The 25,147-nt window shown below is 38.8% G+C and overlaps 1 protein-coding gene across 1 annotated transcript in view; it reads left to right on the forward strand.

Annotated features, from left to right (window-relative positions):
• KIAA1958 (KIAA1958 ortholog) overlaps positions 1–22,106 on the forward strand; it is a 160,084-nt gene extending 137,978 nt beyond the window's left edge. Inside the window, exon 3 of the mRNA XM_049785221.1 lies at positions 21,061–22,106. Within this exon, the coding sequence (XP_049641178.1) occupies positions 21,061–22,106 (1,046 nt within the window). The remainder of the gene's footprint in view (positions 1–21,060) is intronic.
• Positions 22,107–25,147: the final 3,041 nt, after the last annotated feature.

Below are 25,147 nucleotides of genomic sequence, written 5' to 3' on the forward strand. Positions count from 1 at the left end.
TCAGAGTTCCTTTGATATGTGGGGTGCTCGGTCTCCCACAGGGGATTTTTTTGGCCTAGACTTAATTTGTTTAATAAATATGAGTGTCTTTGTTCCCTTTTTTAATTTCTAAATTTCTAGAAAGGAGAAAATTGTCTAGGGAACCTTAATCACATTCAGCTACAGCAACAGGAAACGAGCAGATGGCATGTTCATTTTTCCTTCCATAAAAAATTACTATAAGAAATCATGGACAAAGTGATACTAGTGTCTTCATTTATAATGCTCCTGAATGTGTATATAAGTTAAGTGTCTTGGAAAGGATAACCAGCCGTGAAAATAATTTGTTGGTCAGTAGTTATAATACCATACAAGTCGGCATACATTGGTGATACTTACAATACTGGGAAATAGTTTGCATTTTAAGGAGAATCCATAAAATATGCTAGTTATTGAGTAAAGGAGATAAAATATAATATTTTATGGTAGTCATAAGGTTATTTCAGTTAGTTTTCTACTTTTTTTTTTTTTTTTTTTGGTGTTTGGGTCACAACCAGCATCACTCAGGGTTACATCTGGCTCTATGCTCAGAAATCGCCCCGGCAGGCTCAGGGGACCATATGGGATGCCGGGATTCGAACCACCATCCTTCTGCATGGAAGGCAGATGCCTTGCCTCCAGGGTATCTCTCCGGCCCCAGTTTTCTACTTTTTAAGTATATCACATTTTTCTAGGATTAAGAGTTATGACTCTCTGGGCCGGCGAGGTGGCTCTTGAGGTAAGGTGTCTGCCTTGCAAGCACTAGCCAAGGAAAGATTGTGACCACAGTTCTATCCCCCCGGCGTCCCAGATGGTCCCACTCAAGCCAGGGGCAATTCCTGAGGGCTTAGCCAGGAGTAACCCCTGCGCAGTCGAATTGGTGTGGCCCAAGAAACCAAAAAAAAAAAGTTATGACTCTTTAGAAAAAATTAAATATGGAGCCAGAGCAGTGGCGGCAAGCCATAAGGTGTCTGCCTTGCGTGCACTAGCCTAGGACAGACCTCGGTTTGATCCCCAGCACTCATCATAGGGTCCCCCAAGCTAGGAGCAAATTTCTGCGTGCATAGCCAGGAGTAACCCCTGAGGGTCACCAGGTGTGGCCAAAAGAAAAAGAAAAATTAAGTCTGAAATGTTGGCCATTATGATTTTTTGTAGCAACCTGACAAATAATGCTACAGTTGACCTAATTCCTAGGGATTATAAACTAGGGCATATTTTTAATATTAAAATAATTTTCCTTGAACATAAAGAAAAAGCACAAGAAAATTTAATTGCTTTCAAATGACTATATGAATTAAGAAGTACCTAATAAACAATACCTTAATGTCAGAATAATTTTTTAAATGGAGGTCAGGATTGGGAAATGAATTATTCATTTATTTTATTAATATGTTAATTCTGTAGATAAAAGTATTACTTTTTTTCTTATTCTGAAAGTAAGAAAATTGTAGCAATTTGTGTGATGGCTGATCCGTTCTGTTTTCCTTGGATATAGCACTGAGGAAACTGCCAATGGCCTCAGAAGTCATTTTGTACCTTGTTATAGAGATCCACATTACACATCTTCACTACAGCTGACTTAGCAGAGCATTAACAGGGAGGTTAGGTATCAAGAAAGGCTTGACTGAGATTCTATCAGTCACTCCCCCAAGTTCAATTTTTATGCCCATTGACTTATTTGTTTTGGCCCAATCTAAATGCAATTGATCTACTTTGTTTAACTTGACGTATAAATTACACATAGGATTATCTCAATTTTGTTGTATATTCAATCAGCAAATGTTTATGGACTGTTCCATCTTATCAAGTGCTTTTTTAAAACCCTGGAAATAAAACAGCAATGTCTAGCCCACTGAGAAAGAAAATGCTAAACAAACAAGCTAGTAGATATATCAGATGGTGCTAAATTCATGGAAGAAAATAACAAAGGGGAATAAAGATTATCCAGAGTAGAAGGGCAAGGGTTATGACTTAATGTAAGACACATGACCTTGAATGGTTGACCCAGAGCAATAGAAATGACAGCAGATTTTGAAAAGAGCATTTGATTTGTTGTTGTTGTTGTTTTTATTGTTTTGGAGTCACACACAGTGGTGTTTGGGGCTTACTTCTGATTGCACCCAAAAATTACTCCAGTCAGGCTCAGGAAATGATATGGAGTGCCACATGGGCCAATTCACTGTCACTCAAATCCTTACGTGCTTTTTTCCCTCTATACAGAGATTAAAAATAATTGAATTGGAAGAAAATTGTGTTAACCTTTTCCTGTGATCATGTAAATATACACTAAAACTTAGATTAATCTACACAAAATCTGGTCCCGGGAGATAATCAAATGGATGCAGCATATTCTTAGCATGCAGGACACCAGATTGAACTCGCACTACTCTGTGATCCTCCAAGTTTTACCCCAAGTAACAACAAACACACACACACACACACACACACACAAGACATTAGATGGTTTAGAGTTATCCTCACCAAGAAAAAAAACATGCCTACTACCCTTTACCCTCCCCCACATGGGGCTATCAGCTACAATTGGGAAGTGATTTATAATAATAATAATAATTATTATTATTATTATTATTATTATTATTATTGGTTTTTGGGTCACACCTGACAGCGCTCAGGGGTTACTCCTGGCTCTATGCTCAGAAATCACTCCTGGCAGGTTCAGGGGGACCATATGTGATGCCAGGGTTCAAATCACTGACCTGCATGCAAGGCAAACGTCTTACCTCCATGCTCTCTCTCTCCGGGGGCCCCCCCCCCCCAAGGAAGTGATTTCTAAGATAGAGAAATGGAGTGTTAGTGAATACTGGATACCTAATTCTTCTTTTGTTTGTTTGTTTTGGTTTTGGGCCGTACCTGGTGACACTCAGGGGTTACTCCTGTCTGTGTGCTCAGATAATCGCTCCCTGGTTTGGGGGACCGACCATATGGGACACCAGAGGATCAAACTACGGTCGTAGGCTAGCGCACCACTCCGGCCCCTGGGTACCTAAAATATGTATATTTATTACACTGGAATGAGAGACAAATTCTAGAGTATTAGTAGGAATCAGACAGAGTCAGGCATTCAGAATTATCTAAGTCTTAGACGTTTCACAGCCTTTAAGATAATTGAAGATCAATAGAATCTGAGGACTAATCTCTGAGGAGAGGAAGAGAGCCCTTACTGCAAGCTGGGAAATATATGAGAAATTTACCCAGAAATTTACCTGGCTGACAAAGGACCTAGCCCCTGCCTCTCTTCTCATGACTATTTGTAAGCAGCAGCACTCCTGTGGTCAGAAAGTACCTACAATCCTCCCAAAGCATAACCCATTAGCCTCACTTTCTACTGGCTCCCTTTTCAACCCACCAGCAGACCTGTAATTCCTACTTCAATACCAGCTTAGACTGAGGCCCCAGCTTCTTAAACCTTGCATGGATCTGCTGTTCAAGAGTATGAACCTTAGCATGGGTTAGCAACTGGCCTGGCATGAGTGACCTTTAAACCTAACTTCTAGGTTGTCAGGAATTGGCAACCTTGAGCTGCTGTTGGTTACTCAAGACTGCTCAGCCTCAATGCTAGAGTTGGTGCCAGACACTCAAGACTTAAAATTCCCTCAATCATCACCTAATATTCCCTGAAAAACCAAAGAAAAAGTACATAAAAACTGACCTGAAATCTTAATAAACAACTTCTTTAGCAGAGAACAAAGGGAAAACTTTTTAGATGGTTTGACAGAGATATTCTCACCAAAAAAATTATCAACGGGTCTCCCCTCATCGCTCCATCATGGGGTAACAAACAAACTGAAGTTGGAGATGATTTCTAAGCTATAAAACTTTCATGGCACTTTAAACATAGGAAGATGGAGGAACACACCCTCACCAGTAATCAAGATAAGTCATTGCGAAAATTCCTAATACAACAGCTATGTAGGCTTTAAGAAAACTTTGATTGGGTGTGGGTTATGGCTGATGTGTTCATTAAAACCACTGCAGATATAACAACTTGGTGGTTCAGGGTTGTGTCAATGTGTTAAAATGAACCAAATATAAAATGTAGGACTGAAAAATACAGTATCTTAAATTAAAAATTCTTTGTAACTTAACAGAATGGGTTAACATAGAATCAAATTTTAAACTTGAAAACAGTTCTTCCCTCCTAAATTTAAGGTATAATCATTGTCAGTCAGATTTCCTGTCTTTTTATATATTTAAGTCACTTAAGTATTTCTTGGAGGGTTAGTTTTGTGATACTGAATTCTTTAAGTATTTTTCTGAAAATTCTTTATTTCTCCTTTAAATGTAAATGATGGCCTGCTGGGTGTAGTAATTTTGTTTGAAGTCCTTTCTATTTCGACACTTAGCATTTTGGACATAACATGCTGTCCCCTTCTGATCAGTAGTTTCTGTTGAAAAATTTACATACAAGATTGTGGGAACCTCCTTTATTTTTAATTTTCTGATCTTCATTTGCTGTTTTTATGATTCTCTTAATGGTTTTTTTGTTTTGTTTTGTTTTGTTTTGGTGTTTGGGCCACACTTGGTGATGCTCAGGGGTTACTCCTGGCTATACACTCAGAAATTGCTCCTGGCTTGGGGGACCATATGGGACACTGGGGGATCGAACTGCAGTTTGTCCTAGGCTAGCACTAACAAAGGCAGACAGATGCCTTACAGCTCCATGCCACCACTCTGGCCCCAGATTCTCTTGATTTTTTTTAAATTTTTTGTTATTTTAATTATAATGTGCCTTCATTTACTTTGGAGCTCTTTGAACTTCCAAATCTGAGGTATCTAACTCCTAAATTTGGGGTGAAGTTCTCAGCTAATTCTATTTTACTTTTGGGCTACATCCAGTGATGCTCAGGGGCTATTGGCTTTGCACTCAGGAATTACTCCCAGCAATGTTGGAGTTGACTACAAGTTGACTACATGCAAGGCAAACACCTTGTCTGCTGTACTACTGCTTTGGATGTTACATTGTGCCAACAACTTCCATTCCCCCCAGTGCATGTGGGGACCAAGAATGGGTCCCAGGCTGATGACCAGAAATGCTTTATCCCATTCCAACAATACAAACGACAAGAGAAACTGGAATATCTGTAGGGTTACAGGACATAGAAAAAAGCATAGCCTAGGTCAAGTGAGGTGCCACAGAGAAGATAACCATGAACAGTGGGGCGTAGGAATGCCTCAGGAAAAAAAAAATCTCTCCTTTAATCAGAGCTCTCTGTAGGGAAGAGGAATGGCCAGGAGTCAAGCCTAAGTAGGAAAGGAATCACTGATTATGATGGGGGTGGTCTTTTCACTGTCCTTCCCCATTTCTAGAATGGTGTCTCTGAAACTCTTGCCTCAAGTAGAGTTTTCAGAACAGTAGCTCTATGGGGTTCTATCTGCCAGGCAGTTTGGGAACAATGTCATGGGGCGGCAGAGGGAGGGGAGTATTTTCCAACACTCAGTTGCTATTTTTCAAATAAAAACTCTTGTCGCTTTTCCTTCTCCTGGAACACACTAATAACATTGCTCCTCTTGATGCTTTCCACATAGCTCTTATGTTATTTTCATTGTCTGAAAGTTGTTTCTTGTTTGGATATCTTCCACTATTTTATTTTAAGCTCACTGTTTTGATTTTCAGCTTCTTCTATTCTGCTGATGAGTCCCTCGCTGTATTGTTTTAGGGTCAGCTACAGATGGATATTCAAATAGATTTTCAAAAAGCATTTTCTTCCAATATTTGGCATTTAGAAAATATGTACACTTAGGCTATTCAATCTTCATAGAGATAGTAAGTGATACAGATACTTATGTAGGTATCGTTTACATCTTGTTATTCATATCCATATGCTTATGCCTTGCATACCATTCATATTAATTTCCCCCCACTTTGCCTGCTCTAACTGACCCCCAGCCCCACAAACTGAATCCATACAGTACTCATGAGTGCAAGCCAGATTTCTTTTGTTTCTTTTTTTCTTTTTCTTTTTCTTTTTTTTTTTTTGGTTTTTGGGCCACACCCTGCAGTGCTCAGGGGTTACTCCTGGCTCTCTGCTCAGAAATAGCCCCTGGCAGGCACGGGGACCATATGCAATGCCCGGATTTGAACCAATGACTTTCTGCATGAAAGGCAAACGCCTTACCTCCATGCTATCTCTCCGGCCCCTTTTTTTGTTTCTTTTCCTTTGTTCCTACAGTACCCTCTCTTCTATTCTGTATAACCAAATGGACCCCGTTTTTAACATCTAACCCAAGTTCCCAGGGCAGGAAGAGAGATAGTGCAAGGGTTAAGGCCTTTGCCTTGCACGTGGCCAACCCTGGTTCTGTCCTCAGCATTGCAGGGTAATTCCTGATCACCACTGGAAGTGATCCTGGACACAGAGCCGGGGTAAGCCCTGAGCACCAACAAGTGTGGTCCCCAAACCAGGAAACAAACACAAAGAAAAATGTCTATTTCACTCTGGAATAGCAAACCCATTATTTGACCATCCCCCCATTTTTGAATAATTCTTATAAGACCTAGAGCCCTGTGCCACAATCACAGAGTGCATGTCTGATCTTTTTAATTAGTTTTATGTATGTTTGTCATCTTGTTGTGATATAAGCTACAGTGCCACCTTGGGACTTGCCTTTGACTATAGCCTGAGGTGCTTGGCAGCACAATAGTTAGTAGCAAATGTAGATTAAATATTAATTCCAACTGCAATCTCATGAATCTATGCACCACATATCTTTTTCCAAACATTTTTACTTTTCAGATTTAAAATATATTCTTTCCTTGTGAGGGTGGATGGGAGTAATAGCTCTTAAATACACAACATATAATCTACCACTGAGCTACATTTCCAGCCTCTGGAACACATTCGTATTTAATAAGTTCACTAGTATATAAAGAGGTTTTGAGTGTCATTTCTTTATCAAGAAAAAAATACTCTACGTAAATGAAAATAATAAAGAAATTGAACGTCAAGAAATGTTTTTATTGCTGTAGATGTATTGCTTTAATAAAGTCACATGAGGGATGTGATAGCTAAGTTTAATTTTTTTTTTTTTGTTAAATTGGGTGCTAAAGCCATGGAAGCAAAGGCATCCAAATTTAAATCTAACATAAATCTCCTCAAATTAAATGAGAACACAGTTACTGCACTAATTAGGTGTTTTTCCATGCCATCTCCTAACAAAGGAGGAAATAATTGGATTAATGGGGCATGAAAACTATGTAAATAAGTACAGAAAAGCTGTCTCTGTAAAAAAAAAAAACTTTATTCAATGTATCAGAACAGCCCTGGATCCCAGGCTGAAGCTCTTCCTGGGACTTCCTTCCAAGTAACAGATTTCTTGAAATAAATAGCCTAAACTTCTCAAGCTGTTACCTACAGTTACAGAAGACCCATTCCTCTGCATTAGGCTTTTAAGAAGTTTAGAATAAAGTTAAATGGTAAATATTATGGTTCTTGTAGGTGGTACAGGCAGTAAATACGTGACTATTTAAAGAAACGGGACATTATACTTTCTAGAGAAGTTATCCATTCATCCCACTTGTAACCAAAACCATTCAAATTGTATAGCAACAGCCAGGACATCTGAAATAACCTGTCAGGAGTCCTAACAGGAAGTTTAGGTAGAAAGGACCTAATATTTATTACAGTTTTAGGGGAAAGGTAGACTTTAAACAAATTAACCATTTGAAAACCACACATATCCCAGAGATCCCCATTTCCTATCAGGCCAAAGCTTGAGATTTTACTCAAAATATATCTTGGGGGGCCGGAGAGATGCACAGTGGTAGGGCATTTTCCTTGCATGTGGCCAACTCGGGATGACCCAGCTTCGATTCCCAGCATCCCACATGGTTTCTTGAGCCTGCCAGGAGTGATTTCTAAGCACAGAGCCAGGAGTCATTTCTGAGTGCCACCTGGTGTGGGCCAAAAACCTTGGTCAGCTATTGCAAGACAAATTCACTGTTCTATCACTCTGGCCCCAAACTTGAAATCTTCTCTTGCTCTTGTGGAGTGGAATGGTGAAATGGTGATTGACTTCCTCAGCAGTAATGCTTATGGATTATTTGATTTCTAGAAATGTTTTATACCAGGCCATACAGATGTGTATGACATACAACTCTATTCACAAGATTTTATTGAAGGTCTTCTTAACATAGCAGGAGATAGGTTGTTTCATAGGAAAATTGTGGATCCGAACTTGTAGTTTCTGACCTATTGATTTTTTTTTTTATAAAATGCAAATTAGGGGGCCGGAGAGATAGCATGGAGGTAAAGCATTTGCCTTGCATGCTGAAGGACAGTGGTTCAAATCCCGGCATCCCATATGGTCCCCTGAGCCTGCCAGACGATTTCTGAGCATAGAGTCAGGAGTAACCCCTGAGCACTGCCGGGTGTGACCCAAAAACAAACAAAAAAATGCAAATTAGGCCTGTGAGGCCCTAAGGTCTTTCAAGCCCTCTCATGATATCCCAAACTTGTCTCACTACAGGAACAATAATACTCTTGGTTTAAGAAAACTTTGTTTCCATTATAGGAACATCTTATGTGGTACCTGCCTTCTAGTCTTTAACTGACTTCTCACTTTTAGGCCCCAGCTAAAATATCTTCTTTTTAAATTGTTGTTTGTTTGTTTGTTTGTTTGTTTTTGGTCCACACCTAGCAGTGCTCCAGATTTACTCCTGGCTCTGCACTCAGGGATTACTCCTGGCAGACTAGGGAGAACTATATGGTGTGTCAAGATCAAATTCATTTGGCTACATACAAGGCAAATGGCCTAACCACTATACTACTATACTGTCTCTCTGGCCCCTCCTCTTAATACTTTTTTCTGAAACACCCTTCATTTAGCAGGTTACTCATTTTATCTCCCAGTATTCTTTTTTTTTTTTTTTAGCACTTTGATCAGTTTGCCTAAGATTTATTTATTTGTTATTGGCTGTTTTAATTGTGTATAAATTCACAATAGGTAGAACTAGTTTTATTAATTTCATCTCATAGATGCAGTTAGCCTAATTCTTAATATGTCTTAGTTTTTTATTAAATGTGCTGAGTGAGTGAGTGAGACCATGCAGAAGAATTTGAGATGATCAGGAGGAAAGGAAAGCCAGTATCTAGGATAGTACTCTGGTTTCAGGCTTGGGCAAAATAGGTATATGTGGAACACTAACTGTGCCAGTGGAAAAATATTTGTAGGAACACTTGCCCACATTAGTTACATCATAAGTCTGGTAAATAATATGTTTATTGACATAGCTATTAGGTGCATAGGTTTACAAGGAACCATAGAAAAACATGATAATGCTGCCTGCTCATTCACCATTTGTAAAACATTATTCTAATTGTTAAATGCCTCCTCTTCCAAAAAGTAACAATTTATATTTGGATTGTTTGGCTGCTACTCTATCTATATTCAGTTGTCTAAATCTTTGGGCTTAGACCCAAAGAGTTTTAGAATTTTTCCCACATTTCATTGAGAAAATTTGTTATTAATAACAACTTCCTAAATATAATAGACTGTTTTGCTTACCTCTCAATGAATGCATGGTTTCTTTCTTCATTATTAACAGTGACACTCAGATTGTCTGCATAACAATTGTATACATCTCTTCAGAAAATAGAAATGATGATCTGTATAGTTTATCTTTGTGTTGAAAAATATTTCTTAGCTAAGCTTTAAATAAACTATAAATGCTAAAAGCTATTAGAATTTAGGGTATATTATATTTTTAACTTGGAAATATTTCTAATTTTTAATAATATCTTTAAACACCGTGATTAAAAACATGATTATAGTTGGGTTTCAATTATAAAAAGACCCCCCCCCCCAAAGGGCCAGAGAGATAGCACAGCAGTGGAGACTTGGCCTTGCATTTGACTGACCTGGGAGGGACCTGGTTCGATTCTATACCATGTGGGCACCCAGTCTGCCAGGGGCAATTTCTGAGTTTAGAGCCAGGAGTAACCCCTGAGCACAGCAGGGTGTGGCCCAGAAACCAATCAATTAATCATTAAAGTTAAAAAAAAAAAAGAATACCCCCCCTTCACCAGTGCAACATTCCCACTACCAGTGCCCCCTATCTCTCTTCTCCCCCACCCCCTGCCTGTATTTGAGGTTGGCATTCTACTTCTCACTCATTAACATTGTCATCTCCCTTATGAACAGTGATGTGGGGCATTTTTTCATGTGCCTTTTGGCCATTTGTATTTCTTCTTTGAGGAAGTGTTTATTCATTTCTTCTCCCCATTTTTTGATGGGATTATATGGGTGACAGGGCAGTGATGAATGCCAGTTTCTGTGGCAGGAGATTGTACCTCGTTGTTTTGATTTGCATCTCTCTGATGATTAGTGATGTGGAAGATTTTTTCATGTGCTTTTTGGCCATTTGTATTCTTTGAGAAATTGTTAATTTCTTTTCCCCATTTTTTGATGGGATCAGCTGTTTTTTTTTTTTTTTCTTGTTAAGTTCTGTCAGTACCTGTATATCCTAGATATCATCCCCTTAGCTGACAAGTATTGGGTTTCTCTCATTCTGTGGGTGTTTTTTGTATCCTAGGCACTATTTCCTTTGAGCTGCAGAAGCTTCTCAGCTTAATATAGTCCCATCTGTTTAGCTCTGTTTCCACTTGTTGGGACAGTGCTGTTTCCTCCTTGAAGATGCCTTTAGTCGGGGCCAGAGAGATAGCATAGAGGTAAGGCCTCTCATGCAGAAAGTCATTGGTTCAAATCCTGGTATCCCATATGGTCCCCCGAGCCTGCCAGGAGCAATTTCTGAGCGTGAAGCCAGGAGTAACCTCTGAGTGCTGCCGGGTGTGACCAAAAAAAAAAAAAAAATAAAGAAAAAAAGATGCCTTTAGTCTCAATATCTTGGAATGTTTTACCTACATGTTGTTCTATAGATCTTATGATTCTGAGTTTGATATCAAGGTCTTTAATCCATTTGGATTTGAACTTTGAGCATGGTGTTAAGTGGAAGTATGAGTTTGTTGTTTTTTTTTTTTTTTTTTGCAAGTGGCTGACCACTTGTGTCAGCACCACTTGTTGACTTGCTCCATTTTGGATTTCTTGCCCCTTTATTAAAGATTAATTGATTGTATGCCTGAGGAACATTTTTTTTGAATACTCAAGTCTATCCCACTGATCTGATGGTCTGTCTTTATTATCACGCTGTTTTAATGACTATAGCTTTATGGGGCTGGAGTGATAGCGCAGCAATAGGGTATTTGCCTTGCATGCAGCTGACCCAGGACAGACTTCAGTTCGATCCCCAGCGTCTCATATGGCCCCCCAAGCCAGGAGCAATTTTTGGAACTGCATTAAATGCTGTACAATGCTTTGGGGAGTATTGCCCTTTTGTTTGTTTGTTTGGATCACACTTGGCAGCGCTCAGGGATTACTCCTGGCTCTGTGCTCAGAACTCACTCCTGGCAGGCATGTGGGACCATATCGGATGCCGGGATTCAAACCTTCTTTCCTGGATTGGCTTTGTGCAAGGCATATGCCCTACCACTTTGCTATCTCTATGGCCCCAGAGTATTGCCATTTTAATGATGTTAATCCTCTCAATCCATGAGCAGGATATGTGTCTCCATTTCCCTGTGTCCTCTTTTATTTCTTGAAGCAGGGTTTTTCGTAGTTTTCTTTGTATAGGTCCTTCACCTCTTTAGTTGATTCCAAGATACTTGAGTTTGTGTGACACTAATGTGAATGAGATTTTTTTTTTTTTTTTTGGTTTTTGGTTTTTGGGTCACACCCAGCAGCGCTCAGGGGTTACTCCTGGCTCTATGCTCAAAAATCGCTCCTGGCAGGCTCAGGGGACCATATGAGATGCTGGGATTCGAACCACAGACCTTCTGATTGCAAGGCAAACACCTTATCTCCATGCTATCTCTCCGGCCCCGGGATTTTTTTTTTTTTTTTTTTTTTATGCTAGCGCTTGCAAGGCAGACACCTTACCTCTAGCACCACCTTCCCGGCCCCAAGCCCCGGGATTTTTTTTTTTTAATGTCCTTTTCTTCTCTATCATTATTGGTATACAAAAAGCCATTGATTTTTGCATGTTAATTTTGTAGCCTGCCTCTTTGCTATATGTATCTATTGTTTCTAGAAGCTTTTTGGTAGAGTCTTTAGGGTTTTCTAAATATATTATCATGTCGCCTTCAAACAGTGAGAGCTTGACTTCTTCCTTTCCTATCTGGATGCCCTTGATATTTTTTTCTTGCCTGATCGGTATGGCAAGAACTTCCAGCACTATGTTGAGTAGGAGTGGTGAGAGAGGGCAGCCTTGTCTTGTACCAGATTTTAGAGGAAAGGCTTTTAGTTTATCTCCATTGAGAATAATGTTTGCCATTGGCTTGCCATAGATGGCCTTGACTATATTGAAAAAAGTTCCTTCCATTCCCATCTTGATGAGTTTTTAACAAGAATGGTGTTGGACCTTATCGAATGCTTTCTCAGCATCTATTGATATGATCATGTGGTTTTTGTTTTTCTTTTTGTTGATATGGTGCATTATGTTGATTGATTTTCATATGTTAAACCATCCTTACATTCCTGGAATTAAATTTACTTGGTCATGATGTATGACCTTCTTGATGAGGTGTTGGATCCTATTTGCCAGAATTTTGTTGAGGATCTTTGCAACTGTGTTCATTAGGGATATTGGTCTGTAGTTATTATTGTTTGTTTTGTTTTGTTTTGTTTGTTTTTGGGTCACACCCGGCTGCACTCAGTGGTTACTCCTGGCTCTGTGCTCAGAAATCGCCCCTGGCAGGCACAGGGGACCATATGGGGTGCCAGGATTCGAACCACCATCCTTCTGCATGGAAGGCAAACGCCTTACCTCCATGCTATCTTACCGGACCCTGTAGTTTTCTTTTTTGCAGCATCTCTGTCTGGTTTTGTTATCAGGGTGATGTTAACTTCATAAAAACTATTTGGGAGTTTACCTGTTTCTTCAATTTTATGAAAGAGTCTGAAGAGGATTGGTAGTAGTTCCTCTTGAAAGGTTTGAAAGAATTTGTTAGTGAAACCATCTTGACTGCAGAGATAGTATAGTCGGTAGGGCACTTGCATGGCCCATAACCAGCCTGGGTTTAGTCTTTGGCATGCTATAAGGGATCCTGAGCCCATGAGGCATGAAGCATGAGTGCATGAGCCAGGAGTAATATACCATATCACCGCAGGTGTGACCTAAAATGCAAAATAAATAAACATATGCAATCTTAAAATATGATACTTTTCTATAGTTCTATGTTGGGGGAAGTATCACTTAAATGAAGCTCAAAATGTTAAATTTTATATTTTATCTATAAATGTAATAAAAGTAATGATTATAAAAGAAACTAAAATGTATCTGTGTATATTTAAACTTCTAGTAGAAAGCTAAATAGAATAAGACTACATATAAATTAATATAAGTGTTTTATGCTATATGTAAATTAAAAGTTTCTAGTATAGCTAGAGTTTCTATAAGTCAATATACAGAAAATGGGCAAAAGAGAAAAACAAATCATAGAAAGAAAATGTCAAATACAGGCTGCTAATTAATATTTGAAATGAAATATTGAATTTCACTTACAAAAGAAATGCTAGTAAAACCATAATGTAAGTTTTACTATTAGTAAAATTAAGGGGTTGAATAATTATTTGGAGTCCCACCTCAAGGATTATTTCTTTTTTGGGGGGTGGGGGTGTCACACCCAGCAGCGCTCAGGGGTTACTCCTGGCTCCATGCTCAGAAATCACTCCTGGCTGGCTCAGGGGACCATATGGGATGCCGAGATATGAACCAGTGACCTTCTGCATGAAAGGCAAACGCCTTACCTCCATACTATCTCTCCGGCCCCCTAAAGAATTATTTCTAGGAGGTTAGGGATAGTGCCAGGAATTAAACTCAGGGCTTCAGACATGCAAGATAAATGCTTTGTTGTTGAGTCACATTGTTGTTCTCTAAGAAGGTATAATTAAACCAGCATTTCCTACCTTATCATGGAAATAAATAGGTATATCTATGTCCAGGACAGTAGTTAGTGTAGTACTTCTATTTGAAAATCTGTTATATAAATGGATTGATATAACCCATTGTGTAAATCCATGATATACATTTACTCATGCATAGGCGATGTCCTCTGTATAAGGATATTTATTGCAGCATTTTTATAATAAAAATGGTTATAAACAAAGGAGCATTCAGCAGGATGGTGGCCACAGAAGTCGGAATCCACTAAGGAATATGTAACAACTGCCAAATAAAATAAATAAATAAAAAGGAGCATTCATCATTAGGAAATTAAATAAGTGTATTGTGATATATTCATATACAATAATAACTATTAGAGTAATAGTTATACCAACTGTGTATGTGATGATAACTATATCTATGATATAGACTTAGTTCTCTATTACAATGCTGACAAAATTCAAGGTGTAAAATAGATTGTATATTATTTCTCCTCCTCTTTGAAAAGAAAAGTGCCTACATGTGTCTGTGCCTAGAAAATTCCAAGAATTCTATTCAGTGTCTCGGTAATACTGTTTGCCGTGTAGAGGGGAACATTTTGAGAGATGGAATGGGAGAGAGAGTGACGTGATTCCACTCTTATGTTGAAGCTTTAAGGATTACCACATGTTGTATTGCGGATTCACATTTTACTAATTAAATATGTATCGTGCTTCATATTGAAAAAGTTAACTTTAATTTCTGTCTCAGAATATAGAAATTATTTTCTAGTGGATGGCAGATTGAAATGTGAGAAGTAAAACTATAAAGCCCTTGAAAGAAATATTTTCCATGACCTTGGAATAAACAAGATTATTTTAGAGAAATTTAAAAGTAAATCATATTTTAGGATTATTATAAAACACCATTAAGAAAGTTAAAATAAAAAGCAAGTCACAGCCCAAGAGAGCATATTTGTGTTTTATTATAAACACATTTATATATGTATATAATTATGTATAGATATGTGTATGTATGTATATATATGTGTAAGTCTTTGTATATATGTTGTGTGTGTATATATATATGTATATATATATATATATAAAATACAAAGACTTACACAGTTTTAAAAATAGCCAGAGGATCCAGAGCAATAGCATAGTGGGAAGGACTTTTGCCTTGCATGGCGTTGACCTTGGGTTTGATCCCTGGTATCCTATATAGTCCCCCTAGCTCTGCCAAAAGTAATTCCTGTGTGCAAAGCCAGAAGTAACCCCTGAGCACCACCAGGCCAAAAAACAAAACAAAACAAACCTTCAAACCACAGTGAGGGCAGACAGTGAGATGAACAAATGATTTTTATAGGCGCTTTGCTAAAGGGAGTATCTAAATGGTCAATAACATATGAAGGGGTATTCAACTTCAATAGGATAAAAGAAATGAAAATAAAGAACTAAAATGTGCTGTTACATACCCATCAGAATGTAAAATAACATCACTTAGCATTGCCGATGTAAAGAAGGAGCCTAGTCAGTCACTCCCTCAGGTTTGAGAGAGCAAACTGGTACAACCATTTTGGAAAACTGGTTTTTAGTATCTGTTAAAGCTAAACATGTTTTTCTCTAATCAGGTAATTTATTTCTACATAAACACCTTACACTAATATATCAACATGATATCCCTTAAAAACTAGTATTTATGTTTTTGTTGGAAATATACCAAAATTGAAATCTATTCACATATTCAATGTAGTGGAAAAATTAATTGTAGTAAATTCACCCTAATGGGATATTATATGGCAGTGAGGACAAGTTATTAACAAGGACCCCAAAACATATTTTGATCAAAAGAAGCCAGTCACAAAGGAATTTAGTCCTTCGGTTTTTGGGGGGATTACTTTCAAAGGGGGGGTCACACTCAGCAGCTCTCAGGGGTTATTTCTGGCTCTAAACTCAGAAATCCCTCCTGGCAGACTCAGGGGACCATTTGGGATTAGAACTACCATCCTTCTGCATGCAAGACAAATGCCCTGCCTCCGTGCTATCTCTCTCTGGCCCAGGAATTTAGTCCTTTAAAAAGATTCTGCTCCTATAAGTGAAAGTAATAGGCTAAACAAACCTATAATGTTTTGAGTCAGATTAGCTATTAGCGAGGGAATAGCAGAAAATGGACATGACAGTCTCAAAGATACTAGTAATTTTTTAAATCTTGATCTGGGCACTTTGTTTATGAAAATTACATGCACTTGATGATCATTCTACTTTGTTATACCTAGTAAAAAAAGACTTTCCTCAGGCTAGATATAAATGCAGAACAATTGTAACCATATCCATCTTGTCTGATTTTATAATTGGTTAAAAAAAAGTATTACTGTTCATTCTTAGTTATATTTTTTATTGTTTTATTTATTTTGTTTATTGGCCACTCCCAGTGGTGCTCAAGGGTTACTTCTAGCTCTGAGCTCAGAAGTTTCTCCTGCTAGTGTTGGAGGACTGATCATATGGGATGCTAGGATCCAAATCCAGGTTCTCCAAGTGCAAGGCAAGCGCCCTACCTGCTGTGCTATCACTCCTGCTCCTCAAACTTGATTTTAAAGCCATTTACTTCATGGCATAGGCAAAAGGTTTCTGTACTCCAAACTCCTCTCTTATGGCACATAATTAATTGTTAGACTGCTAGGAGAGGATTAATCAGAGGACATTTTTCTTGAGTCTTCTTAGCCTCACAGATGGACTGGCTCCTCAAATGAGATTGAATCAAGTAGAGAAAATAAAGGTTGACAAGTCTGGACCGGGATTGCTAAAGCAGTTCAGACATGCATTTTAACTGTGAGTGTGTTAGCATGGGGACAGAGGAGAGTGGACTTTCTCTCTCAGGACACTCTTAGCTGAGTGACTCCGGACCCTCCCGTGGTCTTCTACACCAGCTCTACTTACAGGATACTGACCACATATTGTGGCTACACTAAGTCAACAGACTCAAAACTTTCTCACTCCTTAGAATTTTTTCATAATAATTTTTATTTTGAACAAAGTGGATTACAAATCTTTCACAGTAATATTTTAGGTACATAGTGACATTGAATCAGTGGCATTCCCAACACCAATGTTGTCCTCCCTCCACCCCTGTTCCCAGCATGCATCCCATATCCCCCTCCTTTGCCTCCTGGGCTGCTAGTGTGGGCTGCTAGTGTGAGTGATCCCCTCTGTGCCTAGCTTGTTGTAGATTGGGTATCGATTCTGTTGTTGTTGGCTTTGGATTTGGTACCCCTTAGAATTTTTTAAAACTGTACTACTCACCCATTTATAAATTGCCACTCAGAGGTTTTTATCCTAAAGTTTGACACACACACCCTTTTTTGGTTTTGGTTTTGGGGCCACACATGGTGGTACTCGTGGGTTACTCCTGTGCTCAGAAATTGCTCCTAGAAAGCTCAGGGGATCATATGGGATGCCAGAAATTGAACCCAGATCTATCCCAGCTGTGGCCCACGCAAGGCAAACACACTACTGCTGTGATATCACTCTGGTTCAGTTTTGACCTTTTTTTATTTTTATAAAGTGAAAGTAGATTGAGACGGAGAGAGACAGATCTTTGTGCTGGAGTAATGCTTAGCATATAGGAGTTCCTAAATTCTTTCCAAGGCACCACATGTTCCTTTTAATCACTAAGTAACCCCTGAGTACCGCAGAGTGTGGGTTCCCTCCCAAAGAAGGAAGAAAATAATGAAATTGTTTATAAAATGTGTTTGAGGATTGACTGCAATAGAATCAACATTTTATCTGAGTTGATAATAGTTATTAAATGTCTCATGGAACAAAAATAAAGTTAAACCTAAAAGAAATATTTCTATGTTATTTTAAACCCTTGGCAGTACTGCAGAATATTCCAATTCTAGTGAAGAATAATTCACTTCAAAAAATATATAACCCCATTGGAGGTCCTAAATTCAGAATAACCTATTTGGTGCCCACAGTCATTTCCAATGGGGGAATTTTACCTATATCAGAATACATATAAAACAAAAGGAAACAGGAAACATTAGGGAGTTACCAGCAGTCTATATTTCTTTTCTTTTTTTTTTTTCTTTTTTCTTTTTTGGTTTTTGGGCCACACCCTTTTGACACTTAGGGGTTACTCCTGGCTATGTGCTCAGAAATCGTCCCTGGCTTGGGGGACCATATGGGACACCGGGGGATCGAACCACAGTCCGTCCTACGCTAGCGCTTGCAAGGCAGATACCTTACCTCTAGCGCCACCTTCCCGGCCCCAGCAGTCTATATTTCTTGCTTGATTCAAGACTTACACCTTAGACTATGGATACATACCATATATGATCTAGTATGTTTAAATGATTAAGACTATCTCAGATGCATTTTAGAAAAATGTTATTTTCAAAGTTGAGAGACTAGAAAAATTTCCCCTTATCCCCATAGCCCCTTATGAATGCTTATTTCTTTGTTAAAAAATTTGGGGTGGGGGGTCACACCTGGCGGCGCTCAGGAGTTACTCCTGGTTCTGTGTTCAGATATCGTCCCTGGCAGACTCCGGGAACCATATATATGGGATGCCAGGAATAGAACCCAGTTTCGTCCTGGGTTGGCCATGTGCAAGACAAATGCCCTAACGCTTTGCTATCACTCCAGACTGCTTATTTCTTAAAGAACCTTTGTTCAGAGTTTGAAACTGCTATGATAGATATTTGAATTGGTAGCCAAAATTAACATATATGCTAGCTCTTCTGGGTTTTCACAATAGTTTAGGAACCAGCCTGGTAAGAGGTTAGTGGTGCTCCCAGAGGCTTCCATTTGTGGGGTTTTTGTTTGTTTGTTTATTTTATTTGTTGTTTGGGTTACACCTGGTGGCACTCATGGGTTACTCCTGGCTCTGTGCTCAGAAATTGCTCCTGGCATGGGGGACCATATGAGATTTGAACCACTGTCCATCCTGGGTTGGCTGCGTGCAAAGCAGATGCCCTACCATTGTGCTTTCTCCAGCCCCAGCTTCCATCTTTTTGATGTAACAACAATGCGAATTGTTAGGTTTTGTTTTTGGGAAGGGGGTTTGGGCCACATCTGGTGACGCTCGGGTTACTCATGGCTATGCACTCAGAAATCGCTCCTGGCTTGGGGGACCATACGGGATGTCAGGGATTAAACCAAGGTCCATCGTGGGTCCAGTTGCATGCAAGGCAAGTGCCTTACCTCTACGCTACCACTCCACCCCATATTGTTAGTATTGGTAGACAAAAAATTTTAATGGCATTTTAGAGCTGGAAATTTAAGTATCATAAAGCATAAATTGTACCTTGATATATTTTAATTTAGAAAATAAGATCTTAGGCATCCAAGAGATAGTACAGAGCGAAGATGTTTGTCTTGCATGCAGCTGGCCCAGGTTTAATTCTTGACACTCCATCAGGTGTGATCCCTGAGCTCAGAGCCAGAGTAAGCCAAAAAAAACAAAAATAAAGATTTTATATATGTACTGATAACAACACCTCATTTGTTTACTGAGCTTCAGTTTTATTTTCTAAATGAAATTAAAGTTGAGGATTTGGGCAGTTATTACTTTGAATTGGCATTTTCAAATAATGTGGTCATTCATCTATGTGCATATTAATAAAAATATGTTTTGCGGATAAAAATTTAGTTTGTTCAAAATTTTATTTTTTTTAATTGTATGTGGTATTTGCAAAGACTTCTCTACTGAGAACCTGACATACTTATCTAAAATTTTCTTAAATATTAACATTGAGATGTACGAAATACTTTTACCTTTTACTTTAGAATTAGAATTTATCTTTTACTGTTGTTTTAAATTAACCTCATGTTTGCCTCTCATTTGTCAACAGGATAATCTTAAATTTCTGCTGTTTATTCCACATTTAGGGTTTCTCTTCCTTTCACTCATACTATGTCTGATACAGTAGCGGTATATTTTTTACCAAATACTTTCATATTAAAACACCCAAATTTAGGGTCCAGAGAGATAGCACAGTGGTAGGGCATTTGCCTTGCACACAGCCAAACCAGGATGGATGGTGGTTTGATTCCCGACAGTCCATATGGTCCTCTGTGCCTTCCAGGGGCGATTTCTGAGCGCAGAGTCAGGAGTAACCACTGAGCACCACCAGGTGTGCCCCCCCAAAAAAAACACTCAAATTTAAATTAAATATAACTGAGAAGAAACTAATGTTACTAGGCAAGCTCTTAAATACCTAAATATATAACACCTACCTCCCCTAAAACAGTGAAATAGAGTTCTTAAGAGTAGAGTTTCATTCATTAAAGATAAGCATAGGAACTTTGTTTTACAGATTGTATTTTCTAACGCCTCATCCTGAGCATGAAATATGATTTAAATGCAGATTCCAGGCCACCCACTTAGGAACCTGATTTTAAGTCAACAAACTTGAGTGATTTTTGAAGCATACCCAAGTGAGAGAACTAATACTTTTAGAGCACCATTACTTAATCATGGTGACCCATATTAATACTGAAAATTTCCCTGCAGTTTCGTACAAAATATTTATAAGCTGTTTACCTGAATTCCTAGCGTGTTGAATTTACTGCTGTAAAAGATTAGTTTAGAAAATTTAAATGTAAGTCTCTGTGATGTGCTAAATGAAAGATTCACATGTTTTAATTGAATTCAATAAAATAGATCAAGTACAACCTCTGGTTTCACAAATGAAATGATTCTATGTGAGTGAGTCTGCTGTCACAAAACCCTTCCACGCTGCAGTAAAAGAAATAGCATGCTTTTGTCTCACATTTTTCCCTAAAAAGGAGACTGCCTCAAATCTCACTCTTTCCACAAACCTTCATGCACTAACCTATACTATGTGCTACTGACAGGCATTGCTCGCTTTGATTGTATTGGACTTTGGGTTCTAGTCTGGTCTAGGACATCATTTGTGAAACTGAAGGTGCCTGTTGTAATGGGACAATGTATCAGTAACATTTCTTAATGATCTCTGGAAAGCCTATTCCTCTTTTCCCTTTTCATTATAAAGGGAAACTTATTTCAGAGTAGAAAGTCTGAACTCATTGTCTGAACTCATCAACACCCTCTCTATCCCTCCCCTCCCCAATTTGTTGCAGACCAGGATGAAAGAGCAGCTGAGCTCAGCAGGGAGCAGAATGAGAAAACCATCCGGAGCACACAGACTGCTCTCCGCAATTTCCGAGAGTTCCTCATCTCCAAGTACCCCTCGGAAACGAGAGAGATCTATGTCATCCCCTGCAAGGAGCTGGATGCCTACCTGGCCTCTTTCTTTGTGGATGCCAGGCAGAAGGATGGGTCCGAATATGAACCCAACAGCTTGGCCAATTACCAGTGTGGACTGGAGCGATACCTCAAAGAGCACAGGTATGGCTACAGCATCACCCGGGACAAGGAGTTCAAGCGCTCCCAAGAGGCCCTCAAACAGAAGCAGATCGAGCTCCGCTGCAAAGGGAAAGGGAACAAACCGCACAAGTCCATGAAGCTCACGTTCGCTGATGAACTCATTCTGCGGAAACGGGGCCTGCTCAGCCGCTATAACCCCGAGGGACTGCTCAACCTGGTGTGGCTCAACAACACGAAAGCCTTCGGGCACTGCACCGGCTTCCACGGGTCGACCTTGAAGTGGGGGGACATCCGCCTGCGGGTGGCAGAAACGGGGCTAGAATACCTGGAGTGGATGGGGCAAGACACCGGCGACCTAAATGCCAAAACCAAGCGTGGCGGCACAGATTCCCGTGTGTATGCCACCCAGCACGCCCCGCAGACCTGCCCCGTCCAGGACTACAAGGAGTACGCCCAGCGGCGGCCCCCTGCCATGCGCTACGAGGATGCCCCCTTCTACCTGTCCATTAAGCCCGTTGTGAACCTGGCGGCGCTGCACTGGTACAACTGCCAGGCTCTGGGCAAGAACAAGCTGGCCAAGATGGTGAAGACCATGTGCGAGAAGGGCAATATCCCTGGCAGGAAAACCAACTTCAGCGTCTACCAGAGCTGCAGCACCTTGTCGGAGGCGCAGAGCAACCAGCTGGTGCTTATCTGTAACAACCTGAGCCAGCAGGCCGCCCAGTCTGTGGCTGGTCACTCCAACAGCGGCAATTTCATCGTCTCTGCCTCCTATGACTCTTCCTCCGACACTGCCTGACTCCTCGCTTGAGCAAGACCCACCTGCCCGCTTGGTGGCCCTGTCCAACAGACTTGCTCGCCCACTGCTTCTCCTTCCCGTTTCTTCTCCCCTCAGTGTTAACTTTCTAAAAATATAAATATATAATATATTTTTTTCTTTCTACAAGGAAGCCAATGGAGATAGTTTAGTATTACTACCATGGTATTTACAGGCTCAAAAAACAAACGTACTTGTGGGTGATGAAACGTAATTGCTGTTACAGACTTTGCAAAACCATAGTGGTTCTCAGGCAATGCAACATAGAGAAGGAATATTCCATTTCTGGGGGAAAAAAACCGTCTACAAAAAAATGGAGAGTCATCCTAGATGTTGTGTCCTCTTCATCCTCACCTGCTTTTCCTTCCCACCCTTCTTCCTTTCATTTTTAGTTGACTTAATGGCATTTTATTTTCGAACTGTTTATCAGGAGAAGACAACACTACTTTACTGCTTATACTTTGAATATGAAGTGCTGATAGGAGCATGACTTCAAATTATTTATCTTTTTTTTTTTTCAGCTTAAGTAGAATTTTAATTTTGGCTCCTGTGCTTCACCTTTCGCATTATTTAAGGATCTAAATTTTTAAGTTCTATCTTTGGTGGGTAGGGGATAGGGAGAAGGAGGGAATAAAGGTACTATTCTTTTTGAAAGATAGTTTTAAACCATATGTAAAATTCACTGCTGTAGCCCCCCAACAGAGTTACATAACTAATTTTTACTGTTGTGCTTGAACCTGGTAGAATATTTTTGTTTCCCAAGAAATCAGTATAAATGCAGTCTGATTATCAGATTTACAAGAAAGTTAAAACTGCCAATGTTCTGAAAATATTCCCAAATACTCAGTAGTATGTTAAGCATCAAGAAATTGTAGATTATGGAACATTTTTACTTAAAATTTACACTAGTCAAGACAAGCAATTTGTCTTCTTTTGAGAGTACAAAGCTCCTGAAATATGTATTTATGAGCATTAAACCTCAGTCTCTTTTCCCTAGGGAATAATTTTTCCCAATAGTTGAAATCAGTAATATTGAGGTATAAAATTCACTAATAATAAATACGAGATTTTGGTTAATTCAAAACTTCCTTGAAAATTTGCAGCATTCCTTCTACAGTGAATGTTTGTTGAGCTTATCTATGATATCCTACTACAATTATAATAATGATTTTGGTTAAACAACTCACTTTGTGGTGGTTTTTCCAAAGTCTTTATTTTTAAGTTTTGTGCCTGTGAAGTATTATTAGCTGAGATATTTCAAAAATAAAATAAATTACACATTTGGGCCACAATAAAGCTGAGCTAGGTTCCTATCCTTTATAACCATAAACACATTTAAAAAATCCAACTCTTTATTGCTTTTTTGGATCTGAGCTTTGGGAACAATTTGCTCATTAAGTATTCTCATTATTCACAATAGGTAGGAAGGGAGGAGTTATTTAATGTATTAATTTATTGTAAAACCAGGATACAGATTTCATATTTTTTGTTTTGCTAAATCATCACATTAGCAGTGCTTTCTCATGGCTTGGCAGCTCTTAGAGTCTAAATCTTAAATACAGAGACCCATCCAAAAAGTCATGACCTTTTTTCTTGGCCTTTGTGAGGATTCTAAAGAACAGTAGACTTGGTGTCGCGGAATCAGCTTCATTTCATTGTCTTTTTCCTCCATAGAAAGGCATCAGAAACAAGAAAGGGCATAAGATAACTTGCTGTATTATTATTTTTATTATTAATGACAACAGCCACCAAGTTTGAGCCAATAAGCTTGTCAGTACTGTGTAAAGTGACTAGCAGGCATTACTTAAATAATATTAAGTGTGGAAAAATTGGAAGCCACAATAACCATAAAGAAAACAAATATACTCATAAGCATTTTCAAACTGTTTCTTCAGTTGAATCCTTAGATGTTTATTTCTATATATTTCATCTTTGGTCCTTTCAATCACGTTGAAAAGAGGGTCAAGTATCTTTTATCAATGTTGAGATCAAGACAAATGAGTGAGAGTGTAAGTAAGGGAATGGTACTATCATCTGACTTTAAGAGTTTTTTCTATTACCTTTCTTGATTGCAATTCACTACTTTCCAATGATCAGAGCCAGGTGAGGGAGAAAGTCTTCTGCCTTCTCAATATAATCTGAATCTTTCATGATGGCCCACTGTGATTCCTTGCCTCATCTTCCATTTATTCGAACCACAGGCTTTCTCTCTGAGTTCTTTACAAAACATACATATTTTCCTTTTCTATAGCTAGCTGGTTTGTAACTGTATAGGACAGCCAACTGTAAAAGAACCATTTTTAAAATGAGATTATTTTTATGTATAGTTCCTGTGTTAAGAAATATTTCTGTAAAAGACTCAAAATATGACTATGCATTTTATTTTTATACCAACATATTTTTTAAATTGTTGGTATGTCTGACAGTGAAGTAAAGTTATTTTCAGGAGGAAGTGCCATCAGAATGAACTGAGGAAGCCTACCTAGGACATTTTAAAATCCTGCTGGGCTTTATTAAATTATAAAAGGGAAAAAATCTGTCTCCTCTTCAAATCTATTGCTTTTTTTGTTTCCTTGTTTGGGGGCCACACCTGGCAGTGCTAAAAGATTACTCCTAACTTTGTGCTCAGGAATCACTCCTGGTGGTGCTGGTTGGAGATGTTGGGGATCCAACTGGCTGGATCAGGCACATGGAAGGCAAACACCCTCCATGCTGTACTATCTCTCCAGTCCAACCTCATTGCATTTCCCTTCAAAAAAAAAAAAAACAATTGCGAATGTCAATTATTTATTTATTTATATTTTGCTTGGGTAACTAACTAGATAAGAATTTTGTGACATTTAGATATAGAAACTTGAAGAATGGTTGGTGGAAGTATTGCCAAAATACAGTATCTCTTTGATTGAATAAGGAGAAAATTATATGACTACCTCTAAATTTTGTAGTTTTCTATTAGCAGTACTGAAGGTACACCACTGCCAAATGCCATTTTTATTATTTACTACTCTGATTCTTTTTTGTTT

The sequence above is a fragment of the Suncus etruscus genome, chromosome 1, assembly GCF_024139225.1.
Source record: "Suncus etruscus isolate mSunEtr1 chromosome 1, mSunEtr1.pri.cur, whole genome shotgun sequence".
Classification (NCBI taxonomy): domain Eukaryota; kingdom Metazoa; phylum Chordata; class Mammalia; order Eulipotyphla; family Soricidae; genus Suncus; species Suncus etruscus.